Source organism: Rhinoraja longicauda, chromosome 2 (genome assembly GCF_053455715.1).
Source record: "Rhinoraja longicauda isolate Sanriku21f chromosome 2, sRhiLon1.1, whole genome shotgun sequence".
Lineage (NCBI taxonomy): Eukaryota > Metazoa > Chordata > Chondrichthyes > Rajiformes > Arhynchobatidae > Rhinoraja > Rhinoraja longicauda.
In genome coordinates this window covers 8384784-8405210 of record NC_135954.1, presented here as the reverse complement: position 1 = coordinate 8405210, position 20427 = coordinate 8384784, and the positions used below count along the sequence as shown (strand labels likewise).

The 20427-nt window shown below is 45.7% G+C and overlaps 1 protein-coding gene across 5 annotated transcripts in view; it reads left to right on the top strand.

Moving 5' to 3' along the window:
* The window catches only part of kif13a (kinesin family member 13A), a 269942-nt gene that overhangs the window by 198674 nt on the left and 50841 nt on the right, over window positions 1–20427 (top strand). For all 5 annotated transcript variants that reach the window (XM_078414771.1, XM_078414778.1, XM_078414761.1 and 2 more), the window contains 4 exons: window positions 643–742; window positions 3006–3132; window positions 6156–6211; window positions 8977–9101. In XM_078414771.1, coding sequence (XP_078270897.1) covers window positions 643–742; window positions 3006–3132; window positions 6156–6211; window positions 8977–9101 — 408 coding nt within the window. The remainder of the gene's footprint in view (window positions 1–642; window positions 743–3005; window positions 3133–6155; window positions 6212–8976; window positions 9102–20427) is intronic.

Below are 20427 nucleotides of genomic sequence, written 5' to 3'. Positions count from 1 at the left end.
TGTGGGAGGAAACTGAAGCACCCAGAGAAAACCTAGGTGGTCACAGGGAGAACGTACAAACTCCATGTAGACAACACCTGTAGTCAGGATCAAAGCCGAGTCTCTGGCGTTGTAAGGCAGCAACTCCACTGCTGCACCACCCAAGGAGAGAAGGATGAGGGGGGAACGTCTTTGAAACTTACCGAACAGTGAAAGGCCTGCATTGGGTAGATGTAGAGAGCATGTTTCCACTGGTGGGAGGGTCTCTAGGCCAATTGGACATACCTTCAGAAAGGTGATGAGGAGGAATTTCTTTAGTCAGAGGGTGGTGAATCTGTGGAATTCATTGCCACAGACGACTGTGGAGGCCAAGTCATTGGGTATTTATAGACTGAGAAACATGAATGAAAACCAGCAGAGTATCTTCAATGAATGTAAATTGGGATGTGTTTCCCTGGAATGTCCATCCAGTACTGTGGGAGAGAAAGTCTTTCCTAGACAGTACAGCCAAAAATGGGTTGTTGCAAATAAGGCCATGAGCTTCATGTAACGTGTTGTAAAACTGTTCAATGGCACCACAATTGATGCACCTTACAGTGTTCCCTTCAGAGACACGGACACGAGTAAACTTTGCCTTGTATCTTAATCCTTGCAATTGTTCAGGAGGAAGATTTGAATGAGGTGCGTGAGAGATGGTCTGATGCATTGATGAAGCGTCGAGAATATCTTGATGAGCAAATTCAGAAAATAATCAACAAGCAAGGTATGTTTACTTCAGTCAGTAATATTTAGTTTAGCTTTGGTTTTGATTATTATTGTCAATTGTACCGAGGTAAAAAGTACAAAGCTTTATCGTTGCGTGCTATCCAGTCAGCAAAAAGAGTATAGACAATAGACAATAGGTGCAGGAGGAGGCCATTTGGCCCTTCGAGCCAGCACCACCATTCAATGTGATCATGGCTGATCATTCTCAATCAGTACCCCGTTCCTGCCTTCTCCCCATACCCCCTGACTCCGCTATCCTTAAGAGCTCTATTAAGCTCTCTCTTGAATGCACGTATATACGTGATTACAATCACATTGTACACTGTCCACAGTGTACAGATACAGGATGTTCACTAGCACCTCCTCCAACCTCATTGACTATATTCGCTGTTCCAGGTGTGGACTTCTATATATCGGTGAGACCAAGCGCTGGATCGGCGATCGTTTTGCTGAACACCTCCGCTCAGTCCGCCTAAACCGACCTGATCTCCCGGTTGCTAAGCACTTTAACTCCCTCTCCCATTCCCACACTGACCGTTCTGTCCTGGGCCTCTTCCACTGTCAGAGTGAGGCCCAGCGCAAATTGGAGGAACAGCACCTCATATTTCGCTTGGGCAGCTTACACCCCAGCGGTATGAACATTGACTTTTCTAACTTCAAGTAACCCTTGCTTTCCCTCTCTCCATCCCTCCCACTTCCTACAACTCCGACTAGTTTGACTGTCCTCCTGATTAAATGTTACTTTGTGTGCCTTGTTGTCACCTTCCCTAGCTAACAATGATCCATTCTACATTTTCCATGAGCATCGTCCCCTTTGATCTCTCGTTTTCACACCTTCCATGTCTCTTGTTTCCCTCTCCCCCTGACTCTCAGTCTGAAGAAGGGTCTTGACCCGAAACGTCATCCATTCTCTGGAATTCTCTGCCTCAGAAGGCAGTGGAGGCCAATTCTCTGAATGCATTCAAGAGAGAGCTAGATAGAGCTCTTAAGGATAGCGGAGTCAGGGGGTATGGGGAGAAGGCAGGAATGGGGTACTGATTGAGAATGATCAGCCATGATCACATTGAATGGTGGTGCTGGCTCGAAGGGCCGAATGGCCTTCTCCTGCACCTATTGTCTATTGTCTATTCCTTCTATCCAGAGATGCTGCCTGTCCCGCTGAGTGACTCCAGCATTTTGTGTCCATCTAAAGTGAATAAGGTTTAATACAGGGTAAAATCCAGTAAAAGATAGTTCGAAGATCACCAATGAGGTAGATGTGAGCATCGGAAATGGGAACAAGAGTGAGCAGGCTGATCGAAACTGCTCTCAGGTGGCTGTAACTCCACCTGCCGACTCAGTTTAATTCCCTTCCGATCAAAAAATAACTATTTATCCCAACTTTTCTGGACTTTGCACACCCATCGCTCTTTGTAGTAGAGAATTTCAAAGACTATACATGATTGCAATCATAGTATACAGTTTGTAACCCCCTTGTTTTTTTTCCCTTGTCAACTAAATGTTATCCTTTATCATGTATTTAGACTCTGCAAATGGCTGGATTGTAATCATGATGTATAGGAAAAAAAACTACAGATGCTGGTTTAAATCGAAGGTAGACACAAAATGCTGGAGTAACTCAGCGGGTCAGGCAGCGTCTCGTGAGAGAAGGAATGGGTGACGTTTCGGGTCGAGACCCTTCTTCAGAAGACCCAAAACGTCACCCAATCCTTCTCTCCCATGATGCTGCCTGACCCGCTGAGTTACTCCAGCAATTTGTGTCTACCTTTGTAATCATGTATTGTCTTTCCGCTGACTGTTTATTCCGCACGCAATAAAAGCTTTTCACTGTACACTCGGTACACCGTGACAATAAACTAAACTGAACAATAAACTGAACTGAAGGTATTTATTCACAAAATGCTGGAGTAACTCAGCAGGTCAGGCAGCATCTCAGGAGAGAAGGAATGGGTGACGTTTCGGGTCGAGACCCTTCTTCAGACCCTTCTCGACCCGAAACGTCACCCATTCTTTCTTTCCTGAGATGCTGCCTAACCTGCTGAGTTACTCCAGCATTTTGTGAATAAATACTTTCGATTTGTACCAGCATCTGCAGTTATTTTCGTATAATAAACTGAACTGAACCGACACAGATGCCCCATGTGTTATGGAAGTAGCAGTTGCTACACTACCACTTCAAGGGTAGACAGAATTTTGTAGAACTACACTATTTTATAAAAAACAAACATGGTTGACTTTTGAATTTCTGCTTCGCCACGAAGAAAAAACGGAAGATGATGTGGAGAGGGAAGCCAGGCTGGTGGAGCAGTGGGTCGGCCTCACTGAGGAGAGAAACGCTGTTCTTGTTCCTGCCCCAAGCAGTGGAATCCCAGGAGCTCCAGCGGACTGGTCAGTACAATTCCTGCCTCAAGTCTGTAGAAGGGTCTCGACCAGAAACGTCACCCATTCCTTCTCTCCGGACATGCTGTCTTGTCAGTTACTCCAGTTTAGTTTAGTTTAGAGATACAGTGCGGAAACAGGCCCTTCGGCCCACCGGGTCCGCGCAGACCAGCGATCCCCGCACATTAACACTATCCCACACCCACTAGGGACAATTTTTTTTACATTTACCAAGCCAATTAACCTACAAACCTGTACGTCTTTGGAGTGTGGGAGGAAACCGAAGATCTCGGAGAAAACCCACGCAGGTCACGGGGAGAACGTACAAACTCCCGTACAGACTGCACCGTAGTCGGGATCGAACCCGGGTCTCTAGCGCTGCATTCGCTGTAAGGCAGCAATTCTACCGCTGCGCCACCGTGCCGCCCCAGCATTGTGTGTCTATCTTCACTTATTGAGTCTTACAGCGTGGAAACAGGCCCTTCGGCCCAACGTGCCCACACCGGCTAACATGTCCCAGCTGCACTCGACCCAACTACTTGCGTTTGGCCCAGATCCCTCCAAACCTGTCCTATCCATGTACCTGTCTAAATGTTTCTTAAACATTGCAATACTACCTGCCTCAACTACCTCCTCTGGCAGCTCGTTCCATACACCCACCACCCTCAGCGTGGAAATGTTACCCTTCGGATTCTTATTAAATCATTCCTCCCTCACCTTACCACTTGTTTTGTAGGTATTTATAACTCTTCATACAGAAAATTCCTTTTCTAGTTAGTTTAGTCAGTTTTTTTTTAAACCGGCTCGATCTTTTCCCAACCAACCTCTGTGCAAAATTTAGATTTTCAACCTTTTAAGGTGAGAGGGGCAAAATGTAAAGGAGATTTAGACTTATTTTTTCGACTTTAGAGTTACAGTGTGGAAACAAGCCCATCGGCCCTCCGTGCCGACCAGCGATCACCCTGTACACTCGCACTATTCCACACACTTAGGACAGTTTACAATTGATGTGTAGGACAGGTTGTTTTACACGGAGGTAGGGGGGGGGGGGACTTGGAATGACTTATGGTGGAGGCAGATACAATATTGGCATTTCAGAGGCTTTGAGATAGGCACGTGGTTATACAGGGGATGGAGGGATTATGGATCATGTACAGTCAGAGGAAATTAGTTTGACCTGGCATCATGGTTGGCATGGACCTTGATGTTAGGGCATTGATTGTTGTTGTCCTATACTGCTCTTTGCTGTGTGTTCTATACTGAATATAATTAACTACGACCAATTGTTTTCAGATGTTTTGATCCACTCGCCTCATCAAATTTTGCATTAAAATCTCATTATACTATAATGCATTCACCCGTTCATAAATTCTAGGAGCAGAATTAGGCCATTTTCGGTCCATCGAGTCTACTCCACCATTCAATCATGGCTGATCTATCCTTCCCTGTCAGCCGCATTCTCCTGCCTTCTCCCCATAACCGCTGACACCTGTACCAATCCAGAATCTATCTATCTCTGCCTTAAAAATATCTATTGGCCTTCCCAGCCTTCTGTGGCAATGAATTCCACAGACTCAACGCCCTCTGACAAAATAAATTCTTCCTCATCTCCTGTGAGCAAGTGAGCAACATGAAAGTTCACTGTGATCTGCTCCACAACTGTTCTTAAACATCGCTGATTAACAAGTACATCTCCAGATCCCTTAGTAGGCAACACCAGTACTGTCAAATTTACTTCATAATTTGTGAAGAACTTGGCTGATTTTGAAGTCCTCTTCCATTGATTTGGCATTCTCGGTGTTTATCACAACATCTCAGTCTCATGACTTGTACATTGGCAATATTTGGTGTCAATATAAATTTGTATTTGAAATTCTCCATTTGATGGAAGTGAAGCAAAAGGATATTTCTAGAAGGAACAGTGAAAAGCTTTTATTGCGTGCTAACCAGTCTAATTAGAACACAACTCATTTCCTGACTTCACCAATGAATTGGAGTGGAGAACAATTTTCTGATGTATGTCTTGTGTAGGTTATCAGCATTGGAGTACTAGACCATTTGAAAATTCCTGAGGCAACAGAGTAGTGATCAATGAGTTTTCAAAATGTTACATTTTAAGTTTCACTCAGAATAAACCACGAGGACCTCATTGAAACGTACAGAACAGTGAAAGGCCTGGATAGAATGGATGTGGAGAGGATCTTTCCACTAGTGGGAGAGTCTAGAACCGGAGGTCATAGCCTCAGAATAAAAGAACATTCTTTTAGGAAGGGGGTGAGGAGGAATTCTGTCATGCAGAGGGTCTGCAGTGAATCTGTGGAATTCTTTGCCAGAGAAGGCTGTGTTGGCCAAGTCAGTGGATATTTTTAAGGCAGAGATAGATAGATTTTTGTTTGTCTGAAGAAGGGTCCTGACCTGAAAAGTCACCCATTCCTTCTCTCCAGAGATGCTGCCTGTCCCGCTGAGTTACTCCAGCATTTTGTGTCTACCTTAGATTTTTGATTAGTACAGGTGTCAGAGGTTATGGGGAGAAGGCAGGAAAATCAGATTAGGAGGGAGAGATAGATCAGCCGCGATTGAATGGCGAAATAGACTTGATGGGCCGAAAGGCCTGATTATTACTCCTATCACTTATGACCTTATGAATAACTTTAAATGTTTACGTCAACTAGATTTTGGGATGAGATCTGACCATTTAATGGAGAGATTTGAGACCATATGATGTTAAGCTAGCTTTATTTTGGAAGTGGTTTATTGTAGCTTTGCAAATATGTGAACGCAGTTGAGAATGATTGACCATTCCTTTTGGGAAGAATAAACGTTTCCCTTTAGTCATAGAGTGATACAGTGTGGAAACAGGCCCTTCGGCCCAACTTGCCCACAATGTCCCAGCTACACTAGTCCCACCTGGCTGCGTTTGGTCCATATCCCTCCAAACCTGTCCAATCCTTGAGTTACATAACTAGAAGTTAAGTAGAAGTTATGGCGTTATCTGTATTTTCCTTTTTACTCTGAGTAAGTGTATTTTTCAGGATATCGCCTCCCGGGATGGAAGCTCATATCCCAGTGCTCTTCCTTGATTTAAATGGTGAGTAATTACTATTTATTTTTGTCACAGGCTCAATATAAAATTAAGGAAATCCTCATGGATTTAACTTATTTGGAAAGAACACCGTTTTAGTTGGTTATGAATGGATCGGACCAGGCTAAATTGGAATATAAGATAGATAAATCTCTAATTGAACAATTGGCAGCCTTCGGAGAGGATGGGTTACGCATGATGAGCGCTGAGTCAACGGATGATAAGTGTTTGACAGCTCTTGGCTTGTACTTGATGGAGTTTAGAAGGACATAGGGGGATCTCATTGAAATCTACCAAACAGTGAAAGGCAGAGTGGATGTGGAGACGATGTTTCCACTAGGACCAGATGTCACAGCCTCAGAGTTAAAGTATGTATATCCAGAAAGGAGATGAAGAGGAATTTCTTTAGCCAGAGGGTGGTGAATCTGTGAAAGTCATTGGGTATTTTTAAAGCAGAGATTGACAGGTTCTCGATAAGTCAAGTCAAGTCAAGTCAATTTTATTTGTATAGCACATTTAAAAACAACCCACGTTGACCAAAGTGCTGTACATCTGTTTAGGTACTAAGGAAAAAATGAAACATACAGTAGCACACAAACATATCAGCACATACAAAACAGTTCACAGCGCCTCCTCAATGGGCCTCAAACGCTAGGGAGTAGAAATAGGTTTTGAGCCTGGACTTAAAGGAGTCGATGGAGGGGGCAGTTCTGATGGGGAGAGGGATGCTGTTCCACAGTTTAGGAGCTGCAACCGCAAAAGCGCGGTCACCCCTGATAAGAAAGGGTGTCAAAGGTTACAGGGAGAAGGCGGGAGAATGGGGTTGAAAGGGAAAGATAGATCAGCCACAATTGTATGATAGAGTAGACTCGATGGGCCGAATTGCCTAATTCTGCTCCTATCATTTATGAGGTTATGAAAATAGATTTGGGTACAGCCCTGCCACGTTTCCACTGGTGTGAAAGTTGAGGAGGCCAAAAATGATGGTTGACATAAGAGGTATAGAGTGACTTGAAGCTGAAAAGGACGATCTGTGGTAGATTGCTAAAGTGGGAATTAAGCCAAATGTGAAAAACAGATCAGAGGGTAAATCAAAATGAAGAGAAAACTGATAACGCAAAAGTAGACCGCTAATCTAAAAGAAAATCAAAAAACGTTTCAGCAGCCCACAAATAGGTTCTCAGTTCAGTCTATTGTCACGTGCACCGAGGTACAGTGAAAAGCTTCTGTTGCGTGCTAACCAGTTGGCGGAAAGACAATCCACGATTACAATCGAGCCATTTACAGTGTACAGATACATGACAAGGGAATAACGTTTAGTGCAAGGTAAAGCCAGAAAAGTCCGATCAAGGATAGTCCAAAGGTCACCATTAAGGTAGATAGTAGTTCAGCACTGTTCTCTAGTTGTGGTAGGATGATTTGGTTGCCTGAATAGAAAGGCAGATTATTATCTGAATGGTGTCAAGTTAGGAGGAGGGGGAGTGCAACGAGATCTGGGTGTCCTAGTGCATCAGTCAATGAAAGGAAGCATGGAGGTACAGCAGGCGGTGAAGAAAGCCAATGGAATGTTGGCCTTCATAACAAGAGGAGTTGAGTATAGGAGCAAAGAGGTCCTTCTACAGTTGTACCGGGCCCTGGTGAGACCGCACCTGGAGTACTGTGTGCAATTTTGGTCTCCAAATTTGAGGAAGGATATTCTTGCTATGGAGGGCGTGCAGCGTAGGTTCACTAGGTTAATTCCCGGAATGGCGGGACTGTCGTATGTTGAAAGGCTGGAGCGATAGGGCTTGTATACACTGGAATTTAGAAGGATGAGGGGGGATCTTATTGAAACATATAAGATAATTAGGGGATTGGACACATTAGAGGCAGGCATGTTCCCAATGTTGGAGGAGTCCAGAACAAGGGGCCACAGTTTAAGGATAAGGGGTAGGCCATTTAGAACGGAGATGAGGAAGAACTTTTTCAGTCAGAGAGTGGTGAAGGTGTGGAATTCTCTGCCTCAGAAGGCAGTGGAGGCCAGTTCGTTGGATGCTTTCAAGAGAGAGCTGGATAGAGCTCTTAAGGATAGCGGAGTGAGGGGGTATGGGGAGAAGGCAGGATCGGGGTACTGATTGAGAGTGATCAGCCATGATCGCATTGAATGGCGGTGCTGGCTCGAAGGGCTGAATGGCCTACTCCTGCACCTATTGTCTATTGTCTATTGTCTATTGTAAACAACAAAGTCCTATGTATTGGGGCTTAGGCGTAACTGAGTACTTTCCACCTACCTTTGTATTCACTGGAGTTTAGAAGGATGAGAGGGGATCTTATAGAAACGTACAAAACTATAAAAGGGCTGGACAAGGTAGATGCAGGAAAAATGCTCCCATTGTTGGGGGAGTTCAGAACCAGGGGCCACAGTCTAAGAATAATGGGGAAGCCATTTAAAACTGAGGTGAGAAGGAACTTTTTCCACCAGTGAAATTGGTCACTATGATAGCTGAGTAATTCAGAAGGTGTCGTTCGCAACATTTCTAACCGGTTCAAAAGAACATTGGTAAATATGGACCTCTTTGGATTTTAAAGAAAAATGGTTTGAACATCTTGGTGGACTTGACCATTTTGGATGAATGGGGTAATTCTACTGTAGTTTAGGGGTGTATTGGGAGAAGAACAAACAATATTACATGATACAATTATCAATTATAAGATGAAAATGTGAGTTTGTAGCAGCAGTTTGAAGGTGAGTGTCATCGATCATTCATTGCCCTTTCTGCTTTTTGTTTAAGCTGACGACCTTCGTGCAAATGAACAACTCACCGGACCCCATGCACCCGGAGTGAATTCCATCTTGCCAAAGGAACATGGCAGCCAGTTCTTTTATTTGCCAATTATCAAGCACAGTGAAGATGAGGTATATAAGTTTGTCAGCTTTCATTTCTCGCCCATCTATAAAGTATTCCATTCCATTCCAATTCAGGGCAATCCTAATTTGAGGAAGGACATCCTTGTAATTGAGGCAGTGCAGTGTAGGTTCACGAGATTGATCCCTGGGATGGCGGGACTGTCACACAAGGAAAGATTGAAAAGACTAGGCTTGTATTCACTGGAGTTTAGAAGGGTGAGAGGGGATCTTACAGAGACGTATAAAATTATAAAAGGACTGGACAAGCTAGATGCAGGAAAGATGTTCCCAATGTTGGGGGAGTCCAGAACCAGGGGGCACAGTCTTAGAATAAAGGGGGGGGGCATTTAAAACTGAGGTGAGAAGGAACTTTTTCACCCAGAGAGTTGTGAATTTGTGGAATTCTCTGCCACAGTGGGCAGTGGAGGCCAAATCACTGGTAGGGTTTAAGAGAGAGTTAGATAGAGCTCTAGGGGCTAGTGGAATCAAGGTATATGGGGAGAAGGCAGGCACGGATTACTGATTGTGGATGATCAGCCATGATCACAATGAATAGCGTTGCTGGCTCAAAGTGCCGAATGGCCTCCTCCTGCACCTATTTTCTATGTTTTTGTTTCCATGTTTCTATCCCCCTCCCTACCCTTCTCACCCTCCGCATCCTCCATGTTCAATACTTGAGTTTGAGTTCAGTTTATTGTCACGTGTACCGAGGTACAGTGAAAAGCTTTTGTTGCGTGCTAACCAGTCAGCGGAAAGACAATACATGATTGCAATCGAGCTGTCCACAGTGTACAGTCTGAAAGTCATACAGTTTGCAGTCTGAAGAAGGGTCTCGACCCGAAACGTCACCCAATCCTTCTCCCAGAGATGCTACCTGTCCCGCTGAGTTACTCCAGCTTTTTGTGTCTATCTTCGGTTTAAACCAGCATCTGCAGTTCCTTGCTACACAGTGTACAGATACGTGATATTGGGAATAACGAGGATAACGTTGAGTGCAAGATAAAGCTAGTAAAGTCCGAACAAAGACAGTCCAATGTCCAACGATGTAGATAGCAGAACTGCTCTCTGGTTGTTGGTGGGATGGTTCAGTTGCCTGATAACAGCTGGGAAGAAACTATCCCTGAACCTGGAGGTGTGCGTTTTCACACTTCTATACCTTTTGGCTGATGGGAGAAGAGGGAGTGGCCATGGTGCGACTCGTTCTTGATTATGCTGCTGGCCTTGCAGAGGCAGCGTCAAGTGTAGATGGAGTCCATGGAAAAGTTAACTTGTGTGATGGTCTGCAATCAATTGACTATATTCAAGCACCACTGAATTAACCCCAAAAACTGCAATCATCCTGTTAATGCCATTTAATATCATAGTTATGCTTAATTCATTACAAATGTATTATAGTATATATTTTATGATGATATATATTTTATAATGTTATATATTTTTTTATTATGTTATATATTTTATTATGTTACATATTTCATTATATTATATATTTCATTATATTTATTATAAATATTTTTATACGTGCTACACTTAAGACTGTTTCAGCCATAAATGTAATGTTTCAAGTGGTGATCTGCCCAGAAATGGAACTGGATAAACATAGAAAATTGGTACAGGAGTCGGCCATTGGGCCCTTTGAGCCAGCACCGCCATTCAATATGATCACGGCTGATCATCCAAAATCAGTACCCCGCTCCTGCTTTTTCCCCATATCCCTTGATTCCGTTAGCCCTAAGAGCTAAATCTAACTCTCTATTGAAAACATCCAATGAATTGGCCTCCACTGCCTTTTGTGGCAGAGAATTCCACAGATTCACAACTCTCTGGGTGAAATTTTTTTTCCTCATCTCAGTCCTACTCATTAGGAAAATAAAATGCAGGTGTGAGCAGTGGACTGGGAATAGCTGGGACATTTCTTGCATAGAGTTAGTATATAGTCAAAGGGTAGAATGGCCTTCTGCGCTGCAGCCTTTCTGTGAAACTGAGAACTGACTTATTTTGATAATTGTTATGAACCTGAAGATAAGAACACTATTTTCCTTGATTCTTGCACAAGCTGTATATATCAAAGAACCTTTTCTATTAGTTTAAATGAGGATTTTATGTTGGAAAGGATTTTCTGACGTGATGCATTGATTGTGTAGGAAGGAAATGCAATGCTGGTTTAAACACAAAATGCTGGAGTAACTCAGCGGGACAGGCAGCATCTCAGGCAGAAGGAATGGGTGAAGTCTCGGGTTGAGACCCTTCTTCAGACTGACCGTCTTAACTTTACCACTCCCCCTATGACTCTAACCTCTCCCCCTTTGAACGTACAGCCCTCTGCTCATTCTGCAGCAGCCCTAACATTAAAAAATACCCATTCCTTCTCTGCAGATATGCTGTTTGCCCCACTGAGTTACTCCAGCATTTTGTGTCTATCTTTGGTGTAAACCAGCATCTGTAGTTTTTTCTTCCGACACACTGTATTTAATCATACTGTATTGGTATAAATGCAGCACCATTTAAGTATATGTATTTAACTTATGTTCCTATAAGAAAATAACTGCAGATGCTGGTACAAATCGAAGGTATTTATTCACAAAATGCTGGAGTAACTCAGCAGGTCAGGTAGCATCTCAGGAGAGAAGGAATGGGTGACGTTTCGAGTCAAGACCCTTCTTCAGTCGCATTGAGTGCTCAGAGTCATTAATGCACAAAGTCTTTTGCCCAGAGCAAGGGAATCAAGAGCCAGAGAACATAGGTTGAAGGTGAGGGGTGAGGGGGGGGGGGGGGAAGATTTAATAGAAACCTGCGGGCTAACTTTTTTACACAAAGGGTGGTGGGTGTATGGAACGAGCTGCTGGAGGAGGTGGTTGAGGCAGGGACTGTCATAACATTTAGGAGACATTTGGACAGGTACATGGACAGGACAGGTTTAGAGGTATACTAGACCAAGTGGTCCCGTTGGGCCCAAACCTCTCCTGCATTGGTACAGCACCCTCTCCTCCCCTGCTCCGCTCTCCCCCTCCCCCTCCCCTTCCCTCTCTCCTCCCCTTTCCCCATCCCCTCTCTCTCCACCCTCTCCCTCCACCCCTCCCTCCACCCCACCCCCCCTTCCCTCCAACCCCCCTTCCCCTTCCCCTCCCCCCACTCCAACCCCCCTTATCCCCCCTCATCCCCTTCCCTCTCTCCCTTCCCCCTCCCCTTCCTTCTCTCCCACTCCATCCCCTCAATCCCCCTCCGTCTTCCCTCCCTCCCTCCCTCCCTCCCTCCCTCCCTCCCTCCCTCCCTCCCTCCCTCCCTCCCTCCCTCCCTCCCTCCCTCCCTCCCTCCCTCCCTCCCTCACTCACTCCCACATTCCCTCCCTCCCTCCTTCCCCCCTCTCTCCCCCCTCCCTCCTTCCCCCCTCCCTCCTTCCCCCCTCCCTCCTTCCCCCTCCCTCTCCCCCTCCCTCCCTAGCAGATAGATTTAAACTTTAAAATGTGAATAACTTAAAAAAAATAAGACCAATTTCAATGAAACTTCTTCCATTAGCACCAAAGGGACGACGGTGAGTAAGGTGGTCCTAAAATTGCCGCGGTGTCGTGTACCGTTTTGGCTGTAGTTCAGGAACAAACAAATAAACAAACGAGAGTTTTAGTATATAGATGGACCGAGGTGGGAGTAACTCAGCAGCTCAAGCAGCATATCTGGAGGACATGGAGAAGTGGGGACAAGACAAAGCCAGGCAAGTGATAGGTGGATACAGGTGAAGGGTGGGGGAGGGAGGGGGGGGGGGGGGGGGGGGGGGTGGGGGGAGTTGTTGATGTGCAGATGGTTAGACAAAGGCCAGAGATGAAAAGACAAAAGGTAGTGAGAGAAGGATAGAAGGGGCGTGAAATGTGACGCCAGAATAGGTGGATATAGGTGGAAGGGAAGGGGAAAAGAAGATTTTTAAATCTTCCTGCTTCCCCCACCCCCCACCCCCCACCTCCCCTCCCTACACGACAATCAGTCTGAAGAAGGGTGCCAACCAAAAACGTCACCTATCCATGTCCTCCAGAGATGCTGCCTGACCTGTTGAGATACTCCAGCACTTTGTGCTTTATGTAATGAGGAGCTGCTTTGGGCTATTGATAAGACACCGTCTGTATTCCACCTACATTAAATAATCTCTCATTTTCCTAAACTTCAATGAGTAAATGTCCAACCTGCTCAACTTTTTAATGTAAGACAACTCTTTCTAAGTTTATAGGTTCCAGGAGCAGAATTAGGCCATTCGGCCCATCAAGTTTACTCGCCATTCAATCATGGCTGATCTATCGTTCCCTCTCAACCCCATTCTCCTGCCTTCTCCCCGTAACCCCTGATACCCGTACTAATCAAGAATGTCAATCTCTGCCTTAAAAATATGCATTGACTTGACCTCCACAGCCGTGTGTAGCAGTGTATTCCTAGATTCATCACCCTCTAAAGAATTAAAGAAATTCCTCCTCATTTCCTTTCTAAAGATACATCCTTTTATTCTGAGGATCTGCCCTCTTGTCCTAGACTCTCACGATACGATAGGATAGAACTTTATTTATCCCAGGAGGGAAATTGATCTGCCAACAGTCATATAAGTATAAGAAAATAACTGCAGATGCTGGTACAAATCGAAGGTAATTATTCACAGAATGCTGGAGTAACTCAGCAGGTCAGGCAGCATCTCAGGAGAGAAGGAATGGGTGACGTTTCGGGTCGAGACCCTTCTTGACAGTCATAAAACACAAGATACATGAAACATGAAATTAAAGTGATGAGTGGAAAGGATTGGGGATGTGCAAAGATTGAGGTGGGGGGAGGGGAAATGAGAGTCAGTCTTCCACATGACAGAAAGGGGAGGAGTTGCACAGTTTGATAGCCACAGGGAAGAAGGATCTCCTGTGGCGTTCTGTGCTGCATCTTGGTGGGACCAGTCTGTTGCTGAAGGTGCTCCTCAGGTTGACCAGTGTGTCAGGGAGGGGGTGGGCTGTATTGTCCAAGATGCTCCGCAGTTTGAGGAGCATCCTCCCCTCCAAGACCACCTCCCATGTATCCAACTCTGCCCCCCAGGATGGAGCCGGCCTTCCTGATGAGTTTGTTGATCCTGTTTTTCGGCGCTCTGCTACGATTTTGATAGTCGCCGGCAGTCGCCTTAAAAATCGGGTAACTGGGACAGGCCCTTTAACGTGATATTTTCACTAATTATTTTACTGCATGGGTTCACTTTCCTCTCTGCGCCGTCGAACTTGCTTTGCAGTCAGTGGTATCAATCAGCAGACTGTCAGGGGAGGAGACGTGGCTCCAGGGCATAAATTGATTGGTGTTGGCACGGAGTGCATGTCATACGAGCACCTTGCTTCAAGCGAGATGATTCCACAGCTCTACGGTAATCCTCGTTTAATGAGCTGACTCCAGCAGGCTGGTGCTGGCTGCCCTCTGACATTTAGTCCACGGGGAAACGAGAGAACTCATTTAAAATGCCGCGCATACCAGAGGGTCATTTGACAGGGCATTTTTCTCCGGAGATTATGTGCTTGAAGTTACCGCAGAGTGCTGAGATGGGGGAATACTCCATTTCACAAACACAAGCAAGCGTCCCTTGCCCTGATAGATCCAGTTACCATTTCTAGTTTAAAAAAAGGGTGGCGTAGCGGTGGAGCTACTGTCTTACAGTGCCAGTGACTGACTACCTGTAAGGAGTTGTAAGAAAATAACTGCAGATGCTGGTACAAATCGAAGGTATTTATTCACAAAATGCTGGAGTAACTCAGCAGGTCAGGCAGCATCTCAGGAGATTTCACAAAATGCTGGAGTAACTCAACAGGTCAGGCAGCATCTCAGGAGATTCACAAAATGCTGGAGTTTGTACGTTCTCTCCGTGGCTGCGTGGGTTTTCTCCGGGATCTCCCGTTTCCTCCCACACTTAAAAGACGTACAGGTTTGTTGGTTAAGTCAAGTCAAGTCAAGTCAAATTTATTTGTCACATACACATACACGATGTGCAGTGAAATGAAAGTGGCAATGCCTGCGGGTTGTGCACAAAAAGAATTACAGTTACAGCATATAAATAAAGTTAATAAGTTACTATTAGTGTCGACAAAAATTTAGTCTCTGGGGTTATAAAAGTTGACAGTCCTGATGGCCTGTGGGAAGAAGCTCCGTCTCATCCTCTCCGTTTTCACAGCGTGACAGCGGAGGCGTTTGCCTGATCGTAGCATCTGGAACAGTCCATTACTGGGGTGGCAGGGGTCCCTCATGATCTTGCTTGCTCTGGATCTGCACCTCCTGATGTATAGGTCCTGCAGGGGGACGAGTGTAGTTCCCATGGTGCGTTCTGCTGAACGCACTACTCTCTGCAGGGCCATCCTGTCCTGGGCAGAGCTGTTCCCAAACCAGACTGTAATGTTGCCGGACAGGTAAAATTGGCTTGGTATAAATGTAAGATTGTCCCTGGTGTGTGTAGGGTAGTGTTAATGTCGAGGATCGTTGGGCGGTGCGGACCTGGTGGGCTCAAGGGTCTGTTTCCACCCTGTTTCTCTAAACCAAAAAGCTAAACTAAAAGAGACTTGTTTGAAACTAGGTTTGGGTGTTGGTAATTAAGTATTTTTAGTAGAGGATGTCATTCTTGAGCAGGGTTATTTGAGAAGTCATGTGAATACAGACTAGGTGGGAGAATTTCAGTCTGCATATATGTTCTAATTCTAGGAGCAGAATTAGGCCATTCAGCCCGTCGTCTACTCCGACATTCAATCATGGCTGATCTATCTTTCCCTCTCAACCCCATTCTCCTGCCTTATCCCTATAACACCATGACACCCGTACTAATCAAGAATCTCTCATTCTCCGCTGTAAAAATATCCACTGACTTGGCCTCCACAGCCTTCTGTGGCAATGAATTCCACGGATTCACCACCCTCTGACTAAAAAAAAATCTTTCCCATCTTGCCTCAGTTCTCCCCAATCTCCACCACCGACCTCTCTGACCTCTTCACAGGAATAAAAACTGCCACCTGCTCTCTGGACCCCATCCCCTCCAGCTTTGTCAAGGCCTGCCTTCCTGCTCTCTCTCCACTTATCACTGCAACAATAAACTCCTCCCTGTCCACTGGCATCGTCCCGCCATCCCTCAAAATCGCTGCTGTCACCCCCATTCCGAAAAAACCTGGTCTAAACCCTGACACCCCAAACAACTTCAGACCAATCTCCAACCTACCCTTTCTGTCCAAAGTTTTGGAACGTGCTGTAGCTTCCCAACTCAAATACCACCTCTCTACCAATAACCTGTATGAAACTTTCCAATCCGGATTCCGCTCAAACCACTGTACTGAAACTGCGCTCCTCAAAATCACAAACGACATTCTCCTCTCCTCCGACGCTGGCAACCTCAACATCCTTATCCTACTTGACCTCAGCGCCGCCTTTGACACCATAAATCACTCCATTCTCCTCACCCGACTTGAAACCTCCCTTAACATCACCGGCACAGCCCTATCCTGGTTCAAATCTTACCTCTCTGACAGACACCAGTTCATCTCCATTAACAACTGTAAATCCCCCACCGCTCCCCTCCCCCAAGGTGTCCCCCAAGGCTCAGTCCTTGGCCCCCTCCTCTTCATCCTCTACCTGTTCCCCCTTGGTCAATTAATCCGCCGTCATGGTCTCAACTTCCACTGCTTCGCCGATGATATCCAGCTCCTCATCTCCACCAAGTCAATCTCCTCCACCACACACTCTACACTGACAAACTGCATTACTGAAATAAAATCTTGGCTTCAATCAAACTTCCTCAAACTCAATTGCAACAAATCTGAAATCATCATCATTGGTCCAAAAATGCTCACCAAATCCACCCAAAACTTCATCCTCAACATTGATGGTCTCCCAGTATCCACCTCACCTCACATCCGGAATCTTGGAATCATCCTTGATCAAACCCTCTCCTTCGACAAACACATCAAACACATCACAAAGACAGCCTTCTTCCACCTCAAAAACATTGCCCGTCTCCGTCCGTCCCTCTCCTCCACAGCTGCAGAAACCCTCATCCACGCCTTCATCACCTCCCGTCTGGACTACTGCAACAGCCTCCTCTATGGCGCACCCTCAAAAATCATCAATAAACTTCAATACATTCAAAACTCCGCTGCCCGTCTACTCACACACACCTCGATCCGTGACCATATCACCCCCGTCCTTTATAAACTCCACTGGCTCCCCATCCCCCAGAGAATCCAGTACAAAATCCTCCTCATAACCTACAAAGCCCTCCATAACCTGGCCCCATCCTACCTGACCGACCTCCTCCACAGGCACACTCCCACCTGCACCCTCCGCTCTGCCGCTGCCAATCTCCTATCCCCCCACATCCGGACTAAACTCAGATCCTGGGGGGACAGGGCTTTCTCCATCGCTGCTCCCACCCTATGGAACTCACTACCCCAAACCGTTAGAGACTCCCCCACACTCACCACATTCAAAACATCGCTAAAGTCTCACCTGTTCAGTACTGCCTTCAACCACTGAAGGTCACCTCACCTTCTGTCTCCTTTCTCTGTTCATTTATTTATTTACTTATTTATCTATTTATTCATTTCCCTATGTTCTCAAAATCTCTGTAAAGCGTCTTTGAGTATATGAAAAGCGCTATATAAATAAAATGTATTATTATTATTATTATCTCCTTTCTAAAGATACTGTACATCCTTTAATTCTATGGCCTCTGGTCCTAGACTCTCCCACTAGTGGGAACATCCTCTCCACATCCACATGGCCTCCACAGCCTTCTGTGGCAATGAATTCCACGGATTCACCACCCTCTGACTAAAAAAAAATCTTTCTCTCCTTTCTAAAGATACTGTACGTCCTTTAATTCTATGGCCTCTGGTCCTAGACTCTCCCACTAGTGGGAAACATCCTCTCCACATCCACTCTATCCAAGCCTTTCACTATTCAGTAAGTTCCAATGAGGTTCTCCCATTCATTCTTCTGAACTCCAGCGAGTACAGGCCCAGTGCCGTCAAACGCTCATCAAACGCTCATTGTTTTATGTAATGAATCTCTTTCCACTCCTTTTTATCAAACCTATCTTACGGTCTGGTCTCTGTGAACATCACTCACCGCTGGGAGTGCCAAACTACAGGGAGATTCATTTATAATTTAAGAACCATTTGCTGAATCCACTTCATTATTGAGTGTCTGGTTATCCTGCCCTTAAGTATCTCGCAACATAAATCGTGGCTTGGCTGCACACGAATAAAAGTCTGAAATGTTTGCTGTGTTGCAAAGAATGCGATGAATGACAGAATTCCACCTGGCGGTGTATTTAAAATGAAAAGTGTCGAAGAAGTGAGAAGTGAGAAATGTGTGGAATTCTAAATTTAAAAAGAAACCATATCTGAAAAAGTCTGATCAATCGTCCGAAGAAGGGTCTCGACCCGAAATATCGCCTTTGGTTCAGTTTAGTTTCGTAGTTTAGTTTAGTGATACAGCACGGAAACAGCCCACCGAGTCCGCGTCGACCAGCGATCCCCACACACTAACAGGGCGGCACGGTGGCGCAGCGGTAGAGTTGCTGCCTTACAGCGAATGCAGCGCCGGAGACTCAGGTTCGATCCTGACTACGGGCGCCGTCTGTACGGAGTTTGTACGTTCTCCCCGTGACCTGCGTGGGTTTTCTCCGAGATCTTCGGTTTCCTCCCACACTCCAAAGACGTACAGGTATGTAGGTTAATTGGCTGGGCAAATGGAAAAAATTGTCCCTAGTGGGTGTAGGATAGTGTTAGTGTGTGCGGGGATCGCTGGGCGGCGCGGACCCGGTGGGCCGAAGGGCCTGTTTCTGCGCTGTATCTCTAAAAAAAAAATCTATCCTACGCACACTCGGGACAATTTACAATTTCTCACTGAAGCCAATTAACTTTCAACGCTGTACAAGTGTGGGAGGAAACCGGAGCACCCGGAGAAAACTCAGGCAGGTCATGGGGAGAGTGTACAAACACCATATAGACAGGACCCGTGGTCAGGATCAAACCCGGGTCAATGGCGCTACAAGGCAACAACTCTATCGCTGCGCCACCCTCAGTGCATTTAAAATGAGAAGTAAAGAAGTGAGTGGGAGAAGAAAACCTCTGGTGTGTGGAACTCTAAATTTAAAAAGTAGGCACATCTGAAGAAGTCTGATCAATAGTCTGAAGAAGAGTCTCGACACGAAACTTCCTCTTTGGTTCAGTTTAGTTTAGTTTATTATTGTCATGTGTGCCGAGGTACAGTGAATGCTATCCTGTCGGCGAAAAGACTAGAGTCACAGAGTCATAGAATTATACAGGGTGAAACAAGCCCTTTGGCCCAAGTTGCCCACGCCGACCAGCATGCCTCATCTAAATTAGTCCCACCTGCCTGCTTTTGGCCCATATCCCTCCGAAACTATCCGATCCATGTACTTGTCTAAATGTCTCTTAAACGTTGCGATAGTACCTCCTTCAACTACCTCCTCCGGCAGCTTGTTTCATACACCCACCACTCGTTTGTGTAAAAAAGTTACCCCTCAGATTCCCATCAAAATCTATCCCCCCCTCACCATAAACCTATGTCCTCTGGTTCTCGATTCCCCTACTCTGGGCAAAAGACTCTGTGCGTTTACCCGATCTATTCCTCTCATGATTTTGTACACGCGTACATGTTTGGATACTATACATGATTACATTTGTGCCATTCACTGTGTACAGATATAGGATAAAGAGTATAATGGTTAGTGCGAGATAGTGTCCGGTCAAGTCCGATTAAAGATAGTTTGAAGGTCTCCAATGGGGTAGATAGGAGATTAGGACCGTTCTCCAGTTGGTGATGGGATGGTTCAGTTGCCTGATAACAACTGGGAAGAAACTGTCCCTGAATCTGGAGGTGTAAGTTTTCACACTTCTGCACCCCTTGCCTGATGGGCGAGAGGAGAAGAGAGAGTGACTGGGGTGAGACTGGTTCTTGATTATGCTGGTGGCCTTGCCGAGGCTACCCATGTTCTCCAGAGATACTAACTCAGCAGGTCAGGCAGTATCTCAGGAGAATAAGAAAATAACTGCAGATGCTGGTACAAATCGATTTATTCACAAAATGCTGGAGTAACTCAGCAGGTCAGGCAGCATCTCGGGAGAGAAGGAATGGGTGACGTTTCGGGTCGAGACCCTTCTTCAGACTGATGTCGGGGGTGGGACAAAGGAAGGATATAGGTGGAGACAGGAAGATAGAGGGAGATCTGGGAAGGAGGAGGGGAAGGGAGGGACAGAGGAGCTATCTGAAGTTGGAGAAGTCGACGTTCATACCACCGGGCTGCAAACTGCCCAGGCGAAATATGAGGTGC